General features: G+C 46.3%; 1 protein-coding gene across 5 annotated transcripts; it reads left to right on the top strand.

Annotated features, from left to right (window-relative positions):
- Positions 1–818: 818 nt before the first annotated feature.
- Positions 819–20,448, top strand: arid1b (AT rich interactive domain 1B (SWI1-like)). Of its 5 annotated transcripts, none has more exons than XM_055023940.1 (22): positions 819–1,601; positions 4,986–5,174; positions 7,334–7,477; positions 8,038–8,145; positions 9,823–10,063; positions 10,141–10,218; positions 10,294–10,416; positions 10,585–10,921; positions 11,190–11,308; positions 11,379–11,482; positions 12,545–12,688; positions 12,766–12,978; positions 13,049–13,265; positions 13,989–14,124; positions 14,221–14,399; positions 14,713–14,857; positions 14,939–15,055; positions 15,723–15,804; positions 16,500–17,220; positions 17,687–17,817; positions 17,897–18,347; positions 18,599–20,448. In XM_055023940.1, the coding sequence occupies exons 1-22, from the start codon at positions 939–941 to the stop codon at positions 19,639–19,641; spliced, it is 5,685 nt and encodes a 1,894-aa protein (XP_054879915.1). In that variant the 5' UTR covers positions 819–938; the 3' UTR covers positions 19,642–20,448. The 5 variants fall into 5 exon arrangements, with proteins under 5 accessions (XP_054879915.1, XP_054879916.1, XP_054879914.1 ...); XM_055023941.1 differs by having other exon boundaries at positions 820–1,601; positions 12,769–12,978; XM_055023939.1 differs by having other exon boundaries at positions 820–1,601; positions 12,542–12,688; positions 12,769–12,978.
- The last annotated feature ends 175 nt before the right edge of the window (positions 20,449–20,623 follow it).

Here is a 20,623-nt window from a genome sequence, read left to right as displayed (position 1 = left end):
ACTCAGAAATGTTCTAGATAAAACTACATTTTCACACTCAGAAAATGTTTGAGCTTAAAAACACTTTTGAAATTCAAATTTTGAAGTTTTTTCACATAAACATTCAAGTTACAAATTGAGACATTTTCTTTTTTTATTCAGAATCATTTCTGTGATTAATTTTAAATTTTCTGAATATTTTTCTCAAAATTTGCAACTTTTGTAACTCAGAAATTTTCTTGTTTTGTCTTAGAACATTTCTAACTTAATGTAAACATTTCAATTTTTTGAGCAAATTTTCAACTTATCAAGCTCAGAAATGATCATAATTTTTGCAGAAAATTTCAGAAATTAATCTAAAAATGTCTAGGTTCATTTCAAATTTTTAAGTTTTCAAGCTAGAATTTTTTTTGTAGAAAATTGCTGAGCCTGAAATTTTTCAAGTTCAGGAATGTACTTGTTTTCTCCAAAAAATGTCTAATATTTAAATCAAAATTTTCTGGCTCAGCTGAATTTTCATCATTTCAAGCTCTGAAATGTTCTTGATTTTTGCTCCCAAAATTCCAAAATTAATCTAAAAATTTCAGAAATTTTCTTTGACAATTTTTTTTTTTACTTTTCAAGCTCAGAGATTTTGCTGTTTTTTCTAGAAAATGTCTGAGATCAATCTCAAAATGTCAGAATTATTCCATAAAAATTTTCCACGTTTCTTTCTAGTAAATTTCATAATTCGACTTTAATCTCAGAGTTGTGACTTTAATCTCAATTCTCCTCATCTTCCCAGTTTATCCTGCAGCATCAACCCCAGGAATTAACCACAACAAGACTGTAAACAGCAGCAGCAGCAGCAACAGGGGAGCTGCAGCACCATGAAGAGGAAGAAAACCTCCTCCAGGAGGGGAGCAGCCGACAAGCGGAGCAACACCAGCTGAACCAGTCAGGAGGAGGAGGAGGAGCGGATGGATGCCAGCCTGGGATCAGACAGCAACAGCAGCAACAACAACCCTCCTCCGACTGGGACCAGCTCCCAGTTTAATCATTATTATGGGAATGGAAGAGGAGGGCCTTGCTTTGATCAACATGGCGGACAACAAAGCCCAGGGACTGGGGTAACAGCGGCGGCACACACGGTACACGGCACCATGGACCAGGTCCACAACTCCCACGAAGGCTACAGCAACAACAGCCCGTACAACCATTATCCGAACTACCGAGCGGGCTACGGGAGCGGTGGCTACGGGGGCATGATGAGCCCCTCACGGCAGGGGAACAGCCTGCTGGGCCCGACCGCCGCTAACCCGGCCAAAGCGGCTATGGTGGCCGCCAGTTCTGCGGCTGGAGGAGGCGGAGGAGGATTCCAGCGGTTTCCCGGACAGGGTCAGCAGCACCCTTCGGGGGCTACACCGACTTTGAACCAGTTATTAACGTCTCCGAGTCCGATGATGCGCGGCTACGGAGGCGGATATTCAGATTACAGTAATCCCGCGGTTCAGCAGCACCAGGCGGGTGTGGGGCCGGCGGAAGACACGGGCTCCCAGTACGGATCAGCAGCAGCGCATGGTTGGGGGGGACAACAGAGGAGTCACCCGGGTCACAACGGACCGAGCAGCGGCAGATCTCAGGTGATTTAACCGGAATTAACGTCTGTTTTTCTCAGATAAAGACACCCATCTCGGTCTGTTATGTCAGTTAGCCGCTATGCTAACCCCGCTAGCTTCTGGTATCAGTGACAGACCTAATTTACACAACACGACACGCGGATTCCTGGTATTTTGGACTAATTACTTAACAAAATACAACACTGCATGTTCTATTTCTATAGGGAATATAGATTATCACCAAATAGAGGTACAAAATATTGATAAAATGTTGTATTTTGTGTCCAAGGTGACTCCGTGTTTAGCTCGATATGCTAAGCTAATGTTAGCCTCGTAGGCCCGAGCAGATCTCGCGGAAACAACCGTTAACGGTTATATTTCCTCATTTTAATCAACCTTAAAGTAATTTAACTACATTTGGGAACATTAAAAGATGATTACAAGGGTCAGAAATTATCTGACAGCTAATTCCTCCCCTGACACCCAGTAACCTCTTATCATAGGCTAATTAGCCCGTCTTTTTAGTCAATAAAGCCGAAAATCACGTCGTTTTTTTACCGATACTTTCGTCAGAAAACGGCCCAAATTGTGAGTTAAATCCAGTATTTATTTATCAAAGCTGTTCAGGTTTGAGCTCCTGATCTGTACAGAGATTTATGGGCAAAACGCCCCAGTGTCCAAGTCTCCAAACAGGAGCCCTGACCTTCACACATGCAGATTAGCCATGTGCCCATCAGCACCGGGATAAATACACAGCTGCCCCGCAGCTGCAGCTGCCAGCCAGCCGGAGGCAGCAGTCTCTGACACCGGTCAGCCTGGCGCCCTGCCCGGGACATCAAGCAGGATTTTAACTGTCAACTTTTAATTGCTTTCGTCATAGTAATTATCATTTCATCTAATGAGGGTCTCGGCTTAAAAATAGAGGTTAAGTGATATTTAAAGAACTTTAAGGGTTTTTCCAAACTCCTTTCCATAGCATCAATTATAAACAAATGTTATTTAAGTTGCGTATTTAATGCCAGTTTGGAAATTCAGATGTAGGAAGGTCTAAAAGTTGCATGAACCATCAATGCGCAAATTATAATTGAGAATTGGAAGAAAATTTACACACATCTTGAAGGAAAAGCTACCCAATGTCAGTACTCTGTGGAATCATCAAGTCTCTTCTGGTATCCAGCTGAAAGTTTTGCTTCTTTCTCAATTGGATTAATGTCTGGACTTTGACTAGGCCTTCTATCTCATGATGCTACAGTGATCTCAATTGGTTTGTCCTGCTGGAAGGTGAACTGGAGGTTTTCTTCCAGTTTTGTTCTGGATTTAACTTCATCTGGTCACTTCAACTGAACCCAGACCAAGTTTTCTTTATTTCTAAATACATCTGAACACATTAGCAAGTGACATTTTTTCCTTCTACTTCATTAATTTCTCTCTTTGTGTTGGTCTGTCAAGAAATGTATCATAGTTTGAAGTTTTAGGTAATCTAAGGTAATTTAATTTATATAGCACATTTTCAGCAACAAGGCAATTCAAAGTGCTTTAGGCAATTTAAAATGCTATTTTTTCAACATGGGAAATGTGAAAAGGTTTGGCATATGTGAACATTTTTGTATGTGGTTCTGAAAGCTTTAACTGAACTCCTGAGGTTAGATCAAGGTTATAGATTATAAATTAAGCGGTGCATTGGAAAATGACAAACAGGACTGAATTGGTGATATTGGAAGGTTTTTTTGCATGCAACAAAAATAAAATCAGAAATTTTGAGATTAATTGATAGCTGAATCAAAGCACAAAGACGCACTCTGTTGTTGTCGCCTCTTAACTGACCTGAAATGAGAACCATCGTTTGTTTACATTCCGGTTATTGATCAGCCGTCTCTACGTTCATTCAGAAAGGATTTCTCGGTTTCCTCACCTGTCAGCCTTGTTGTGAGCACGGACATTAAAGCTGATCCAGGCGTGGCGGTGGCTCGTTGCCTCCCAGGTTATTGCTCTCCTGCAGTCAGTGTGAGGAAGCAGCAGGAGACTTTCTGCTCCACAAACCCTCATCATCCTGCTGCAGCCAAAACAAAACGCTGCCGGAACCGTTTTATCTCTGAGTTTATTAAATAATAACGAGAATCTGTCTGGGAAGATTTTTATACGATAAAATCTGACATAAAGAAATGATGAGATATCTTAATTTTATAGTTAAATTTTACGTGCTAACTTATTCATCATGTAAAATGTTGAAGACACACTTATCCAGATTTGCCTAATTAGTTTTATTATGTTTCATGTTTTATCTCTTTCTGTTTTATTTATTTTTTTGTATTTAATGTGTTATATTTTGTAAAGCACTTTGTGGTTGATAACCTGTAAAAGATGCTATATTAATAAAGTTTACTTACTTACTTTTAAGGTGTTTTAGTATAGAATGTCTTAATAAGGTAGGAGTGTTGGCTGAATATTAGGCTGTAAAAGTTTAATGTTATTTTATTCTTAAATTGCTTGAGGCATAAATAGGATTACAAATGTATGATTGTTGACTGTGACTACGTTACTCATAACAAATTTTGCTGGCTGATAAAATGACCCAAAACTTTTTGTGACAAATTTTTAGATTGTTGTTTTGAGATTTTCAAGTAATGCAATGCAAGAACACATTCTCAGAGATCATAACGTTAATTTCTAGTAAATATTTGACACTGGAACTGGGAGATATTTTAAATATCCACAATAAACACAAAACATTTAAAAAAAGAACAAATAAGACGAATTATGAAATCTCTGTAAATAAGATTGTATTTCCAACGAAGAGCTAGTTATCATCTAAGTTTTGGCAGAAAGAGAAAAATCATGCAGACGGATATTATTGAGTTTGTTTTAATTCAAGACGCGTATAATTGATTTATTGCGACAGGTCTTTACTGTGTTTAAGAACTCATTCTTAATAGCTGGTAAAATAAAGTTTGATCACATATTAAACTGCAATACTTCTGCTAATGATATTGATAACTAATAAATGATAGTTTATCAACATCTATGACTGTTTTTAAGGTGAAGCCCACCATGAAGATCAGAAAGTTGGAGGGAAAAGCAAAATAAAAATTAAACATGTAAAAAATCATTTTTAGAATAAATGTAAAATTTTTTGTAAATGTAATATGGTTTTCAATCATCGTAATATAAAATTTCATAATAATACAATTTCCAAAACAGAACTAATTGCCAATAAAATCAGAAGCAGCTTTTATGCTAAATGAATATAATAGTTACTGAATAATAAATAAGTCAGATTCTTTTATATATATTAATGTTTCTTTATGTATTTTATATGTGGGTTTTTAAAGTGAATCTAGCAATGTTTGTTCGATCTTTCAGTCTAATTTATAGAAATTGCCTCATTTTTCTGTTTGTCGTTGCCTGCAGGTGGCGCCGATGGACCCGATGGCGATGAAGCGCTCTCAGCTCTACGGGATGAGCAACAGCTCGTACTCCCAGCAGCAGGGGGCGCCGTACCCTGGACAACCCTACAGCTCCCCATCCCACAGATACCCCATGGGAATGTCTGGCAGGGGGCAGATGGCAATGGGAGGGATGCAGTACCCTCAGCAGCAGGTAGGAGGCGCCATTCAGATTATTATTCCACAAAACTGGATAATTAAATGTGCATAAATTTAGCTTTCCAATCTATTAAATATTCAATAAATCACATTTTTATGTTAGTATTGTTAAAAGCAGAAAATGTATTTTACCATTAAAGATTCACTACCAAAATATTTTTTTAAAAGTCAGAATTTAGCTTAACATTTGCTCTAATATTTGCTGAAACTAGATTTCTCACCAGAAAAGTAAATTATCCTTCAGTCCTGATAATGACTAGAGTACAGCTAAAAAAATTTTTCTCTAGTTTGCAAACAGAGCTACAATACAACCACAAAAGAAGTGTCATATTAGCATAGAAGAAGTACATTTATGTCATCCACTTATGTAATTATACAACAAAAAACAGGAGTAAATAAAAATATGGCAAACTACAAAATAATTTTATAAATGTAGGTCTTCTAAATCGAAATCTTTTCAATATATTTTCCAGTATTGTTCAATATTTTTCACCTTTTTATTGGGCCAACGCTGAAAACCATGAGAATCTCTGCTAAGATCAAACAACTTCAGTCAAATTATGTAGAAACAATCAGAGTACAACAGAAATGGGCCGAGATGCTAACCCTGAGGAACTCCATATATTATTAAGTGGGAGTTGTAAAACATAAGCTACGACCTGATGAACTGTGTGCAGGTGTTAGAAAACCAACATAAACTTAGTTTTTGCTTCTTATTTTCAGTTTTTTCTCCTGCTTAACTTGAAAAAAACGTTTTCCCTTCATCTAGAATCCACACATTCTCTCTCTTTCAGAGACAGTCACCAGGTTGTGGCTCTGAGGTGATGATTCACATAAATCTGAGTAACAAATGTAACTGTACAGTAATTTTAGTAAGCTGTGGGTGTTTTACCCGTCGTCATTCTCCTGTCTGACCCATTTCGATGCTCCTGAACCTTGAGGTGAGGCGTCTCTGTCTCAACATGTCAGAGCAGACTGCTGCAGTGGAGCGGGTCGGGCCCGGCCGGTCTGGGTCGGCCTATTTTGGGACTCTAGCCGGTTATTTTTAGACTCCAGACTGCTGATTTGGGTCTGAGGCTTCTGCTGCTTTTCAGCCTTTCTGGAGGAATTCTGACAAAAACGACGATTCTGAGCCGCAGATGTTCGACTTTCTGAGGATTCGTCTGAAGCTTTGGATGTTTTCGTCTAAAGATTGAAAAGTTTTCATTCCTCAGTTTTTACGCAACACTCTTTAGTTTTGCCTCTTTACTCTTTAGTTTTGCCTCATCAGTCAGTGTAATAGGGGTCAGAGGAAGTTTTTCAGTAAAAACAAACATAGTTTAAAATTGTGTATATAAATGCATTCTCTAATTTGGACAAATCAATTAAAAGAACACAATATTTTGCAGCATAATAATCAGTCACTTTAGCTACTGTATTTGTCTGAAAATGAGTGAGAAGAATTTTACACCAATTTCATGAAGGATTTTCTGGAGCAGTCAATGCTACTACAAACCTTTATAGGCCTCTGACTGAAGACTGTTTTCCTGGCATGCTAGCATCTCAACCTCCAGGCAGCAGAGACAATAATCCAGGATGACGCTATCACTTCTTGGCTAACTGTGCTACTCCAGCTCATTTGCTTTTGCTGCTCCTCTTTAAATCTGTTTGACTGTTTGGTTAGAGATCCTAGAGTAGGGGATACAATCCTTTAGTCCTGCATCCACAAATTCTCCTTTTCAGCTTCTGGTTGGTTAGACTGAAATCTCCTGGAACGTTTTACTCACGTTTTATAAAATAATTATTCTTAAATAAAAATATATTTTCCAAAATTAAAATGCATTAAGAAAATGATAGAAATTGTGCAAAATATGCACTGTGAGTTAAACTTCAGATGAAAGTTTTTAAACTGATACATTTATTACATTTAGTTTCTTAAGAACTAACTTAAAATGTATTAAATACATAAATCCAAAAATATATTTATCCACTTAAACCGATCAAATGTAATAAAACGTTTTATGTCTAAATTATAATATTTTAAGTAATGTAAGCAAAAAATATAAATAATCACAATTTAAGAGGAAGTTAAAAAAATATTTAGAAATCCTCAAACTAATTTGGCTTGTTTGATGATTAAACCAAAGAGACATTGTTGTTGACCTCTGACCTCAGATGAGCTCCCAGTACGGACAGCACCAGCAACAGAACCTGAGCTTCAGCCAGCCAGGCCAGCCGCCGTACTTCAGCCCCCCCCAGCAGCAGCCGGCCGCCCCCAGCCAGCCGCCGTACCTGCAGCCCTGCCCGCTGCCACCCCAGGTAGGACACACCGTCTCCATAGCAACGACATGGAGACGACGGCCTCACGGCAGAAACTGAGGATTAGAAAAAAAAACATAAAATCTGTTGAAGAACTGTTGATTCATTCATCTATTCATCCTTACATTCGTTCATGTTTATCTTTTAACACTTGCAGAAAATATGAAGACAAATCAGAACCTGAAGGCCTTCCAGAGAAGCTGATTGGTTGATTTTGGCTTGTGGGCGGAGCTCTACAGACAGAAGCTGATTGGTTGATTTTAGCTTGTGGGCGGAGCTCTACAGACAGAAGCTGATTGGTTGATTTTGGCTTGTGGGCGGAGCTCTACAGAGAGAAGCTAATTGGTTGATTTTGGCTTGTGGGCGGAGCTTTACAGAGAGAAGCTGATTGGTTGATTTTAGCTTGTGGGCGGAGCTCTACTGACAGAAGCTGATTGGTTGATTTTAACAATCATAATTTGTTTGTGTCTTAAAGTTGATGATTAAAAGTCAAACTGCTGCTGATTTTTATGTTTGGGATGTTGGTTCTAACGGCGTGTTTTTTTGTCTGCTTCATGCAGGAAGTTCCTCAGGAGGCGTACGGGGGGCGGGGCAAGTCTGCAGCAATGACTCCTGGGAAATTGAACCAGGAGGACTTGAGCCAGCAGGACAGGCCGTCCAGCCTGCCGGTGAGTCAGACTCTGAATTCAGATCAAATGTTTGGGTTGGTGACCTGAAGTGACTTGAGGCAGACGTTTTATTTTGAAAGCTGACCATGATGGGTCACTGTTGAGTTATTTAGAGCGCTGAGCTGTTTGTTGTTGTGATTCAGACTCTGACTGTGAGGCAGATTGAGCAGATTTCAGGCTGCGCTGCGGCGCTTGCTGCCAGATTGTCCTCATCTATAATAACTCCGTCCGTTTCTCCTGGACGCTGAAATCTGCAGAGATCACGCTCTGAGCGGCTGCAGCTTCCTGCTGGGAGACCAGCAGAAATAATGATGATTCACAACAAATCGCTGAGTCAGCGGCTCCTCAAACACCTCAAGCCCTGTTTTACAACAAAATTATCATTTATCTACAAAGAAGAAAAGGTCAGACTCTGAAGAGGAAGGAGTTCTCCTCTTTAGGTTCTGGTTCGATTCTTCAGGTTCTGGTTCGGTTGTTTCTCCCGTTAAGTGTGTCGCCTCCAGCTGCGATCCGTCCTCCTTCTCGCCGTCTCTTCGTCTCAGATGTTGCGCCGTCGTCCTCTTCCTCTCGTCGCTCTGTCTGAAGTTGTGCTGCCGATGCGGTTGCCGTGACGACGGCTGGTTTGAGAAGATCCTCAGTAATGAGCAGAGATCAAAGGTTTCTGAGGTTTCTGAGGTTTCTGAGGTTTCCTGTTTGATTAGAGAAAGTCCTCCATCTCATCTCCTCATATTGAGGAGTGAAAATGAATCATACACACACACACACATACACACACACACATATACACACACACACACACACACACGGCCCAGTCTGAGGCTAGAACCCAGTAGATGGATGATGGAGTTTGATCGACTGCTTCAATCAAAATGTCTCTGCTCCATCTGAGGCCTTTGGGTTGCTATGGCAACCTGATTCTCCTCTCTGACATCAGGTTTCATCATCTGTGGCGGTTCTGGTTGTTGTGAGCTCTCTGTGCTGCTTCCAGGAGTCTGGTTCTGGTTCTGGTTCTGGTTCTGGTCCTGGTTCTGGTTCTGGTCCTGGTCCTGGTCCTGGTTCTGGTCCTGGTTCTGGTCCTGGTTCTGGTCCTGGTCCTGGTTCTGGTCCTGGTCCTGGTTCTGGTCCTGGTCCTGGTTCTGGTCCTGGTTCTGGTCCTGGTTCTGGTCCTGGTCCTGGTCCTGGTTCTGGTCCTGGTCCTGGTTCTGGTCCTGGTTCTGGTCCTGGTTCTGGTTCTCTGCTCCAGAAACGTGGCGATCAGAGCAGATACAAACATCACGTTGCATCTGCTCCTCACAGAGAAACACAGAGTGCTGATTGGTCGAGCTGTTGGAGGGGGAGGGCTCTGATTGGCTGGATTAAAAGTTTTCTTTTATTGATTTTCTTTTTTCTTTCTTCCTAGCTCGTTTTTCCTTTTTTATTCTTTTTTTTATTTTTATATTTCTTTGTTTCTTTTTTTCCTCCTTTATTTCATTTTCTTTTCCTTCTGTTTTACTTGTCTTTCTATTTTCTGTTTCTTTCAGCCTTCCCTTCTTTCTTTCTCTTTGTTTTTCTTTTTACTTTTTTCTTCGTCACATTTTGAACAGTATTGATTATTTCGAGTTAAACTCTTGATGTTTTCCTCCAATCTGTATCTGAGCTCCGCCCCTTGTGTTAAGCTCCGCCTCCTCTCTCCTCCAGGATCTTTCCCGCTCCATCGATGACCTGCTGACCGGCACCGAGGCGGCGGTGAGTTCAGGGGCCTCCGGTTCCGGCAGTGCTCAGGGCGACCAGGGGACTCCGGGGGCCCGCTCTCCTTTCTCCCCCCACGTTTCGCCGCGCCTCCCCCCTCCGGCCCGGACGGGTCCCTCTCCGTCCCCATCGCTGTCCCCCGCCGGGTCCCGCTCGGGGCCCCTGTCCCCCACCAGCAGCAGCGGTCCAGGTGGGATGAAGCTGATGAAGCTGATGAAGATGAGTGGCTTGACCTTGTTGTTTTAACTCATGTTCTGTGTGTTTCAGGCCCCCAGGCGGGCCCCCAGGTGTCTGGATCAGACATTGGCCCCCACTCCTCCCAGTTGGCCATGACTCCAGATCGAGGTTCGGCCCCTTGCCTCCATGTTTGGGCCCCAGAGCGTTGATGTTTTCTCTGATTGCTGTTTGGCTCTTCCTCAGGTTTCCTTCCCTCCATGCAGCGCAGCAACCAGGGGCCACATTTCGGCCCCTCGTCCCCCCACCCAGCACCGGCCGGCCCCGGGCTCCACGGCTCCTACCAACAGGGCTCCTACGGCCCCCCAGGTAGGACATGAGCAGAGCTGATAGTAACTTGTTACCAAATACTTTGTTACTCGAATAAAGTGATGTTAAAGTTTCTCTGCTCTAGTCGTGGTTTTGGGCCCTCTGCCGGCTCTGCTGTGGCCCTTAAAGCTACAGAGGAATAAACTCGTTTGTTCTGGGGTTCCTCAGGTACTTACCCTCGGCCCCCTCACTACGGCGGGACCCCTGCGGCCGGCTACAGCGGCCCCAGCTCGGGGCCCAACCTGGCTAACAGCATGGGGCTGAACACCGCCGGCCCCATGCACGGGCAGGGCCCCTCCACCCCGTCGGGCCGAGGCCCCGGGCCCGGAGCCGGGGGCCGCCCCTACACGACTGGACCCGGCACCGCGGCCCCCACCTCCCCCAACATGCCGCAGGCTGCCGGGCAGGGAATGGGGCCCCCAGGGGCCACTGCCAGCTGCAAGCCCCCAGACATGGGCCCCAACTCTGGACCGAGTGCCAACACCTCTCTCAGCGCTCACAGCAGGTGAGAAACAGGAGACACTCTGGAGGAGAGAGCGCCCCCTGCTGGGTGGAGGCCGACAGGCTGATCTCTGTCTGAGAGCTGAAATAAGAGATTTAAAGGAGGAATAACTGACATCACTCTGAATTACAGGAACAGAGACTTCATGGGTCCAACAAAAATCCTGATTTAAAAAAAACAACAAAAAAAAAACTATAGTAATTGACAAAATTGATTAATCACCTGGAGTTAATCTCTGGTATTAATATTGGCTGGTTTTGTTTGAAACCAGGCAGGGAAGCTACTCAGCTATGACAGCGATGAGAGGTTCTGGAGGTTCTGGAGGTTCTGGAGGTCCGTTCAGCAGCTCAGGCAGGATGACCCCTCAGGGCCCGCCTTACAGCGCTCCAGGTAGGAATCGTCAGCGCCTCAGGGATTATAATCCATCATCGATGTTTTATTTTTTTCTCCATGCTTGCAGGATTAGGGATGATGGTGGCAGACGGGACAGGAAGTCGTGACCTGAAGCAGCGGGTCGAGCTACGAGACGCCGTCGGTTCTGCTGCTGATCCGACCAAATTGAAGGTTGATTTGATTTCTTTCAACAGACTCATGGTCCACATGCACATAAAGAAGAACAACACGTACAAAAACCTTCTGTTTTATCTCTATAACAAAGAAATGATTCATTAAAAACAGTGACACTAAATATTAAATTAATACAGAATCTGAAAAATGAATAACAAATGAAGTTATAATAAATATAACCATTGTTTTGACTAAATACAGATTATGGAAAGTGACAAAAAATATCAAAATAAAACAAGAAATAAATATTGGAAATTGATCATTTCCAATATTATGTAATAGTGACATTATAAAATTCTTGATGAGGAAGGAAAAGAAAATTAATTTGAATTGTGGAAACATGAGAAATAAAGTTTTGCTCCATTTTTTGTGGAGTTTGTTCATCTGTCATTATAGGTCTAATTGAAGCTTTTTGATTCAAATGAATCGGCTTTTTTGCAGATAAACTGTCTGAATTGGTCCTTAAATGTTCTATCCTCATATTTCTGTGCAAATTTGTTTAATAATGCAATAGTTGGTCTCAGTGCTGCCCTCTTTGGGGTGAATGGTGGTACTGCAGTTGAATTTTCCTATTGGTTCCAGTTGGTTCCAGTTGGTTCCAGTTGGTTGACGTTGACGTCACTTTTCTTTCCAAACAAGCCAGTTTCTCATATTTAATGTTTAATTCATGAAGAAACTCACTTCCACCACATTTCTTGGCAGATTAAATGATTCCAGAACCAAAACCGTTCAGTTTCTCTTCATTAAAAACTCCATTTAAACCTGTGTGTGTGTGTGTGTGTGTGTGTGTGTGTGTGTGTGTGTGTGTGTGTGTGTGTGTGTGTGTGTGTGTGTGTGTGTGTGTGTGTGTCCCTGTGTCCCTGTGTGTGTGTGTCCCTGTGTGTGTGTGTCCCTGTGTGTTTGTGTCCCTGTGTGTGTGTGTGTGTGTGTGTGTGTGTGTGTTGTGTGTGTGTGTGTGTGTGTGTGTGTGTGTCCCTGTGTGTGTGTCCCTGTGTGTGTGTCCCTGTGTGTGTGTGTGTCCCTGTGTGTGTGTGTCCCTGTGTGTGTGTTTTGCAGCAGGACAGCTACAGCTCGCAGTGTGTGGTTCCGCCGCCCAGCGCCGCCTGCCCGATGTCCCCCAGCCCGGCCAGCGTGTCGTCCTGTGTGGGGGAAGACAGCGACAGCGTTGGCAGCCCCCTCTGGCTCAGGACCCCGTCCAGCCCAGTAAGCCCCGCCCACTATGCTCTTAGGAAAGAGATGTATGGAGAGAAATTCGTGCCTGAAGCCACAGCCTCTTTCAGCAGAAGCCCAACGTGGCGACCTTGACCAACGAGAAGATCACCAAGCTGTACGAGATGGGCAGCGAGCCGGAGCGCCGCCTGTGGGTCGACCGCTACCTGTCCTTCATGGAGGACAGGGAGACGCCCGTCGCCAACCTGCCGGCCGTCGGCAGGAAGCCGCTGGACCTGTGCCGCCTCTACCTGGCGGTGCGAGCGATCGGCGGCCTGGCCATGGTGAGACGCTGTCCTCTCTGTTCTGCTCGGTTCTGTCTGGACCCGTCTGGACCGTGTTTCTCCTCCTCAGGTGAACAAGAACAAGAAGTGGCGGGAGCTGTCGTCGCTGCTGAGCGTCGGGACGTCCAGCAGCTCGGCCAGCTCCCTGAAGAAGCAGTACATCCAGTACCTGTTCGCCTACGAGTGCAAGATGGAGCGAGGGGAGGAGCCTCCGCCCGACGCCGCCACTGCTGGAGCCGGGGACGCTAAGAAACCCCTGCAGGTCAAGGGTCAACCGCCCTCTCCTGGTAAGACGATGCTGAACTGTAAGAGGAAGCAGCTGCTGTCAGGGATCCTGTTTCTCACACACACATGGATGGATTATGTAATGGACTCGCTGTCAGCAGTGAACTCAGTGTAAATATAAACATTAGTGACCTCGGTTTGACCCAGTTACCCACAATGCAGCTGTGATTCCACTCTGCAGGGAAAACAAAACGTGTTGCTGTTGATCAGCAGGAAGAACTCTTAAGGTTTGAAGATCGCACTATGGAAAACTTTTCAAACCTTTATTTCAAATTCAAAATCATAACATTTGGGAATAAATAAATTCTGAAGTTCCTGTTTTTTTCAAGTTTCGCATTAGAAAAGGTTGATGGAAACGTAAAACTTCAAAATAACCTCCTCAGTTTCGCAAACATGTTTTTAAGTTCATGATTGTTGGCAGCTTCCTGTTTACTGCCACCATACCTAGAATAATCATCTGACAAAATCACACTTTGTGTGTCATGATTGATTTACTACAAACTAGTGGATGGAAATACCAATAATTCGCACTTTATTTTAAAGGTTGTTCAAAATTTCTATATTTTTTCTGCATATTTTGAACTGTTGCTTTAGGGATTAACTACATTCAAAATAACTTCCTCAGTTCCAACGAAAAGGCGCTTTGGGTGGAGACAGCGGTCAGGTGTGTGTTGAGCGTCTAAAACTTTGAGGAAGTATCGACGCCATTTTGTTTGTGTCTGCAGCGAATTCAGGCTCGTTTCAGGGCCCCAACACGCCGCAGTCCAGCAGCTCCTCCCTCACCGACGCTCCAGTAGACCCGAAGCCGCCGACGCGCTCGTCCACCCCGCACAACCAAATGGCTCCCCAGCCTGGAAACAGGTGGGGGAGGGGCGTCTAAAGCAAATATCATGTCCAAACCTTCTGATTAGCTAGTTTTCTGTGAACGTGACTGAGCATTTGTTTGTCTCCCTGCAGGACCATGGGAGGCGTGAGCGTCCAGGACCCGTTCTTCGACGGCAGCGACCCGGGCTTTCACAGCAAGCGGGGACCGGGGCCCGGTGGGGGGCCCTACCAGCAGGGGGCGGGTCCAACAGAACCCGCAATGAGAATGCAATACGACGCCAGCACAGACCCGTATGGAGCACCGAGAAAGGGTGAGCAGAACCGCTCAGCTCTCACTCTTAAATTTCCCAGAATTCATTGCAGGAAGTGGAATAAATGTTTCTTTACTAATAAACAAATAAACTCACCTCTATGTGAGACCAGACAGAATAAATGTTTAGTATCAAACTGAAGGCGTTCTGAAGACGTGCTCTGCTGCCCTCTGGTGGCCACATATGGACAGCATTCACTTACATCCACTTGCATCACCGCTTGCTTCTCCGTCAGTGTTCAGTTTTCCTCCTTTCAGGCAGAAAAACTGTGTTTACGCAGAAATTAAACTCAAAGGGATTTTGGTTTGTTCAGGTCCGGTTCCCGGCGAGACCTTCGGTCAGAGCCAGATGCCCAGCGGTGCGATGCAGGACATGTTCCCCCGCGGACCCCCCTCCGGCCCCCTGTCAGGGATGGGGCCCAGGCCGCAGTACCCCTACGGCCCCGGCTACGATCGCAGGTAAGACCCGGTTCCGCTGTCGCTCCTTAATGCCACATCTAAACCTGAAACCAGCTGAGTGTTGGTACCACTGTGGCGCAGATTGGACCATGTGATGGGCCCAGAGGGAAGCATGGCGCCCCCTGGAGGCCAGAACAGCACGGGCCCATCTGCCAATGAAGCCAGCATGTATCCCCCCAACAGATACCCCCAGCAGAGGTGAGAGAATGTTTAATAACTGTCAGTTTCTTAACTTAGAGGCGTTCCACAGGGCTGTCTATTAGGATCCCTGCTTTTTCAATGCATATGAGGCAGAATGGAACAAAAAGTTTTCATCATTTGATGGATTCTAATAGAAAGATGCTAATTTACATCAAAATCAACACAAAATCTCCCACTTCTTCCAAGTTCGTTTCGAAACAAAATGTATTTTCCTGTAAAGATGAGCGACTCAATGACTTGAATCACATTTTTCCCTGGATTCATTTATAGATTTATTTACAAATCTATAAATCAAATATTTCCTGTGCATGCTTGTTTCATTTATTTATTCACAGTGACTCATATTTGAATTGCTTACTGTTATATATATCTGTGTTTTATATTGCTTGTGGTTATTTTTGTATTTACGGATATTTAGCTACTGTTTTGCCAAAAAGAAAGTGACACATTATATATTTTCTGAACCAATGTGTCGTCCTCTGCTTATTGCACTGATTAAGGAAGTTAACTTTTGGATTGTTGTTAATTGTATTTTTATAGGAAATGTTTCTGCTGTAAAGTTTAAAATTGTTGTGACAACCTGAGTGAAATTTGGCCGCTGACTTTCATATTTTTTAAAATGTTGGTGTAATCTGGTTGAATAAAACTCAGTTTCTGTCTTCAGGCACGGACAAGATGGTTTTGGTCAGCAGTATCCTCACAATATGGCCTACGGTTCCCATCAGCCCCTTTACCCCCAGCAGCAGGTGAGTTCTCCCGCTCTGTTCCTGTAGACTAGCCCAGCCGGGTCACATGGTGCAGGAAACAGGAAGTGGTCATTGTCTGGAATGATGTCTGGATCACTCACATCAGTTTTGACAAAAATTTCAGAAAATCTTTTACTTCAATTTCCCCACTGAGTATCAGTGGATATAGTCATAATATTAGCAGAAAAATGTCCTGGAATTACAATTAAAAAGTCGTTTTTATGAGGAAAAAGTTCAGTTATGAGAATCTGATGTGAGCAGTTTGTGGTTCTTCCTTCAAAATAAAGTAACTTAAAACCTACTGATAATAATTTTCTATTAAGTTCTATTTCTAAAACTTGCACTAAAGTTTGATCAGCATTCCTCATTTTACGATTTTATTCTCGTTTTTAAAATAAACCTTGTAGCTTGGCCCTAATATTCTGTCGTAAATTTGACCTGAATCCAAAGTCCAGGAGCTGGAAAACAAGATGGCCGCCCTGGATGTGCTGACATCACTCTGAATTATGGAAACCCAAAGAAACGGGAAAAATCCAGATTTTCAAAAAATTCATCTTGAAAAACCAAAGCTGTGATTTTGACGGTCCCTGACGGTTCTGGTCCCTGACGGTTCCGGTCCCTGACGGTTCCGGTCCCTGACGGTTCCGGTCCCTGACGGTTCCGGTCCCTGACGGTTCTGGTGTCTGTCTCTGCAGGGCTACAAGCGTCCGATGGAAGCCATGTTCCCGGCTGCTAAGCGTCATGAAGGCGAGGCGTTTGCCGTGCAGCAGTACGGCTCCCAGCAGCCGGACCCTTTCGGCCCCTATGGATCTGGACCCGGGGGGTTTTCAGGCCCCGAGCGCCGGCCCGTCCCCGGACAGTACCAGTACCCATACGGCCGGGACCGCCAGGGACCCCCGCAGCACGGCATGATTGGAACGGCCCCTGCGGCGGAGGGGGGGCCGCAGCCCAGCTTGTGGCCCCCCAGGACAGAGATGGGGTTCTCGTACAGCCGGCAGGGTCAGGGGCCCCCCTTCCCCGACCAGGAGGGCCGGCCCCCACAGGACACCCAGTGGGCCCCGAGTCACCTCAACCAGTGCCAACCTCCCTTCCCCTCCCACTCTTCTTCCTCCTCCTCTTCCTCCATGCCCCCGCTCCCCTCCAGGCATCCCCCCTCCTCTTTCCAGGCCACGCCCACCATCCCAAATCACGTGACCCGCCCCCAGAGCCCCTCGTCGTTCCCCCGGCCTCCGGTGGGCTCCCTGTCCCCCAACAGCGCCCCCTACCTGCCCGTTAAGAAACCAGTGGTCCCCACCGTTCCCCCGGCCAATCAGGGCCTCCCCCTCGTTTACAGAGAGGTCGTTTTCCCGCCCGGCTCCGTGGAGGCCACACCCCCCAAGCTCAAACCATGGCGACGGCTAACAGCGAAGGACACAGGTGAGCCGCTCTGCATAGAGGTCACATGATCAGGCGCCATCCTTAGAAAGTCTTAAATTCATGTATATAAGCTTAGCTTAACCGCTAACTAACTGCTAATACTAGCTAGCTATCACCCAGTGATGAAGTGAGCTAGCTGTTCTTGTTTCTGACATTAAGGCCTTAAAACGATAAGTTAGCCTCAAATACTTTACAAACAGGTTTTAAATTTTGTTATGGCAGAAATATTAATCTCATGTTCCAAGTAGTAATATTTTTTCTTGTGAAACTTTATTGTTGCACATCTTCACTCTGTTCTGTGACTTAAGGCGGTTGCGGCTGCTGCTAATCGGCTAACTGATGTACCGCTGCTATTTAGCTAGCAATTTCTGTTGTCCGATTCTATTGTGATGCAGAATTACATTTCATTCATGATAAAAGTCTTAAATTTGAGTTGGTGAAACTTCACTCTGATCGGCTCTGTCAGGAACGCCGGAGGCCTGGCGGGTGATGATGTCACTGAAGTCGGGGCTCCTGGCGGAGAGCACCTGGGCGCTGGACACCCTCAACATCCTGCTGTACGACAACGGCACTGTGGGCTCGTTCAGCCTGACGCTGGTGAGGCGCTGCGCCTGACAACGTTGAGCTTAGGGAAGTTTCTTAGATCAGAACCAAATGTTTGCTTCTCCACGTGCAGCTGCCCGGGTTCCTGGAGCTCATCGTGGAGTTTTATCGCCGCTGCCTGATCCAGATGTTCGGCATCCTGCAGGAGTACGAGGTCGGGGCCGAGGGCCCGAAGACGACCCCCGAGGACCTGGGGGAGGCGCCGTCGCCGCTCGACCCGGAGGACGCCAAACCTGAGGAAGCCAAACCTGAGGGTTTCGCTCAGCAGAGCAGCAAGTACGACAAGTGGCCGGTCAGGGTGGAGGAGGCCGGGGAGAGCTGGGAGGAGGTGGAGCGCCGGGCCGACCCAACACGACCCGACGGCTTCATCAGCGGCCTGCTGCACTGGAAGGCCGGAGGAGGAGACTCCACGTCTCACATCCAGACGCACTTTGAGCCCCGAACCGGAGACTTCAGGCCCCCAGACCCGGAGCAGGAGGAGCAGAACCGAGACGGAGTGGAGGAGCAGACGGGTCATGAAGGAGGTAAACGGATCAATGTGGGGCTGTGCTCTCTGTCTGCAGCGCTGACTTCATGTACGGCCTGGAAAAACCTGCAAAGTTTAAACCTTCTGATATAAAATATAAATAAGTCAGTCTGGAATTTTATTCCAGTATTTTTTCTTCCTGTCCTGCTGATGCAGCGTTTAAAAGGAGTTTGCTGGATTATCACTTCAACGTCTCCCGATTCAGACATTAATCAGCTGCTCCTGGTTGTTGCTGTTTCTGCTCTGCAGGCTCTTCCTCTGAGGTCAGAGGTCAGCTCCCGGCCCCTGCTGAGGCTCAGAATGCCATCAGCCTGCAGGAGGACGAGCCGCGTTGCTGGGACGAGGCGCCGCTGTCCACTGCCGAGTCGTGGCAGGACTCCCTGGCCAGACGCTGCGTCTGCGTCTCCAACATCATCCGCAACCTCTCCTTCGTCCCCGGCAACGACGCCGTGCTGTCGCGCCACGCGGGCCTGGTTCTGATCCTGGGCCGGCTGGTGCTGCTGCACCACAGCCACCCGCGCAGGAAGCGGGCGCCGCCCACCTACCAACGGGAGGAGGAAGCGGGCCGGGCCTGCAGCCGCGACGAGTGGTGGTGGGACTGCCTGGCGGCGCTGCGGGAGAACACGCTGGTGACGCTGGCCAACGTGTCGGGCCAGCTGGACCTGTCCCAGTACCCCGAGGACATCGTCCTGCCGGTGCTGGACGGGATGCTGCACTGGATGGTCTGTCCGTCCGCCGAGGCGCAGGACCCGTTCTGTGGAGCGAGCAGCGCGGCGGCGCTGTCGCCTCAGCGGCTCGTCCTGGAGTGCCTCTGCAAGCTGAGCGTCCAGGACTGCAACGTGGACTTGCTGCTGGCCACGCCCCCCTTCAGCCGCCAGCGCCAGCTCTTCGCCACGCTGGTGCGCCTGGTGGGCGAGCGCCGCAGCCAGGTGTGCCGGGAGATGGCGGTGGCCGTGCTGTCCAACCTGGCGCGCGGCGACGCCACGGCGGCCCGGGCCGTCGCCCTGCAGAAGGGCAGCGTGGGAACTCTGATCGGCTTCCTGGAGGACAGCCTGGCCGTGGCGCAGTACCAGCAGAACCCGCACGCCGCCGCCGCGCCGCCAGAGCCGCCCAGCATCAACATGATGTGCCGCGCGGCGAAGGCGCTGCTGGCCGTGGCGAGCGTGGAGGAGAACCGGCCGGAGTTCGTCCTGTACGAGAGCCGGCTGCTGGACATCTCGCTGTCGTCGGCCCTCAACTCGGCGGTGGCGGCCATCATGTGCGAAGTGCTGTTCAAGCTGAGCCGCTCGTGACACACAGACCGCCACGGAGCGCGCTCAGTGTGACCGACCGGGTCCGATTCTATTTTTATTTAAAGAGACGGAAAGAAGTTTTTACTTAGAAATGAAAATATATAGAATATATAAAGCTCCTCGGCTCCATCCACAGATGTTTATTTGGGTTTTTAAATAATTTTAATACAAAAAAATATTTAATACTTTTTAATTTTCTAAATATTGAGTTTTTTGTTTTGTTTGAACCAAAGTGGTTTGGTGATGGGGAGGGAATGCTCTTAATTTTTTTGAAACAAGCGTGCTCATTTCTTTCCGTTTGCAGGGCTGCTCCATGTGGGCGGGGCTTGCTGATTGTGGGCGGGGTCAGGGTTGTAGATAAACATCCTTTTTTTAACGTGTTATGACGGAGGAAACACTGATGTTCAGTCGTGTTCTTTGTTCTGGTGCAATAAGTTTGTTTTGACGTTTTTTTAATGTGAATTTTTGAACCATCCGCAGTTCAATCGCCAGTCGAGGCGATGTGGGCGGAGCTGCATCCATTCTGTTTCCACCAACATCCGCCTGTAAATATGTACATTGCAGCTCCAGCAGGGGGCGCCGGTCACAGCGGCTGACAGTTTCAGGGGCGAGGCGGGTGCGTTTGATTTGACGGACTGCGTGTACAGGCTGGGGGGCGGGGTTTCACCGACGCCGCTTCACAAACAGTTGTAAACAAATGTAAAGAGAGAAAAATGACTTTGTTTCTGCAGTATGAGATCTTTATATGTTCCACGACATGTTAAAGAATAAATGTACATGAACTCTGGTTGAGCACTGTGAACAGAGCGCCACCTGCTGCTTTTCTTTGACTAAACCTGAGCGGTTTCCAAGGAAACAAACAGCTACTCCAAGAGATGCTAGTCGTTAGCATGTTTAGCTTGTCCACATTCATACAGCTTCATGTCACCATATGATAAAACGTTGGTTTGGAGTTTGGTGCATTTTTCAAACCAAAAAGTTA

The sequence above is a fragment of the Poeciliopsis prolifica genome, unplaced genomic scaffold, assembly GCF_027474105.1.
Source record: "Poeciliopsis prolifica strain line A6 unplaced genomic scaffold, Auburn_PproV2 SCAFFOLD111, whole genome shotgun sequence".
Lineage (NCBI taxonomy): Eukaryota > Metazoa > Chordata > Actinopteri > Cyprinodontiformes > Poeciliidae > Poeciliopsis > Poeciliopsis prolifica.
The sequence above is the reverse complement of the archived record's forward strand: the minus strand, read 5'-3'. Positions and strand labels throughout refer to the sequence as shown.

What these genes read in the sequence shown, in the direction of transcription:
- arid1b (XM_055023938.1), top strand. Translation starts at nt 939, where the DNA reads ATGGATGCCAGCCTGGGATCAGACAGCAACAGCAGCAACAACAACCCT. An exon ending in TGCAGTACCCTCAGCAGCAG is followed by an intron (nt 5,175 to 7,333) that starts GTAGGAGGCGCC and finishes CTCTGACCTCAG; the next exon opens with ATGAGCTCCCAGTACGGACA. An exon ending in GGGCTCCTACGGCCCCCCAG is followed by an intron (nt 10,417 to 10,584) that starts GTAGGACATGAG and finishes GGGGTTCCTCAG; the next exon opens with GTACTTACCCTCGGCCCCCT.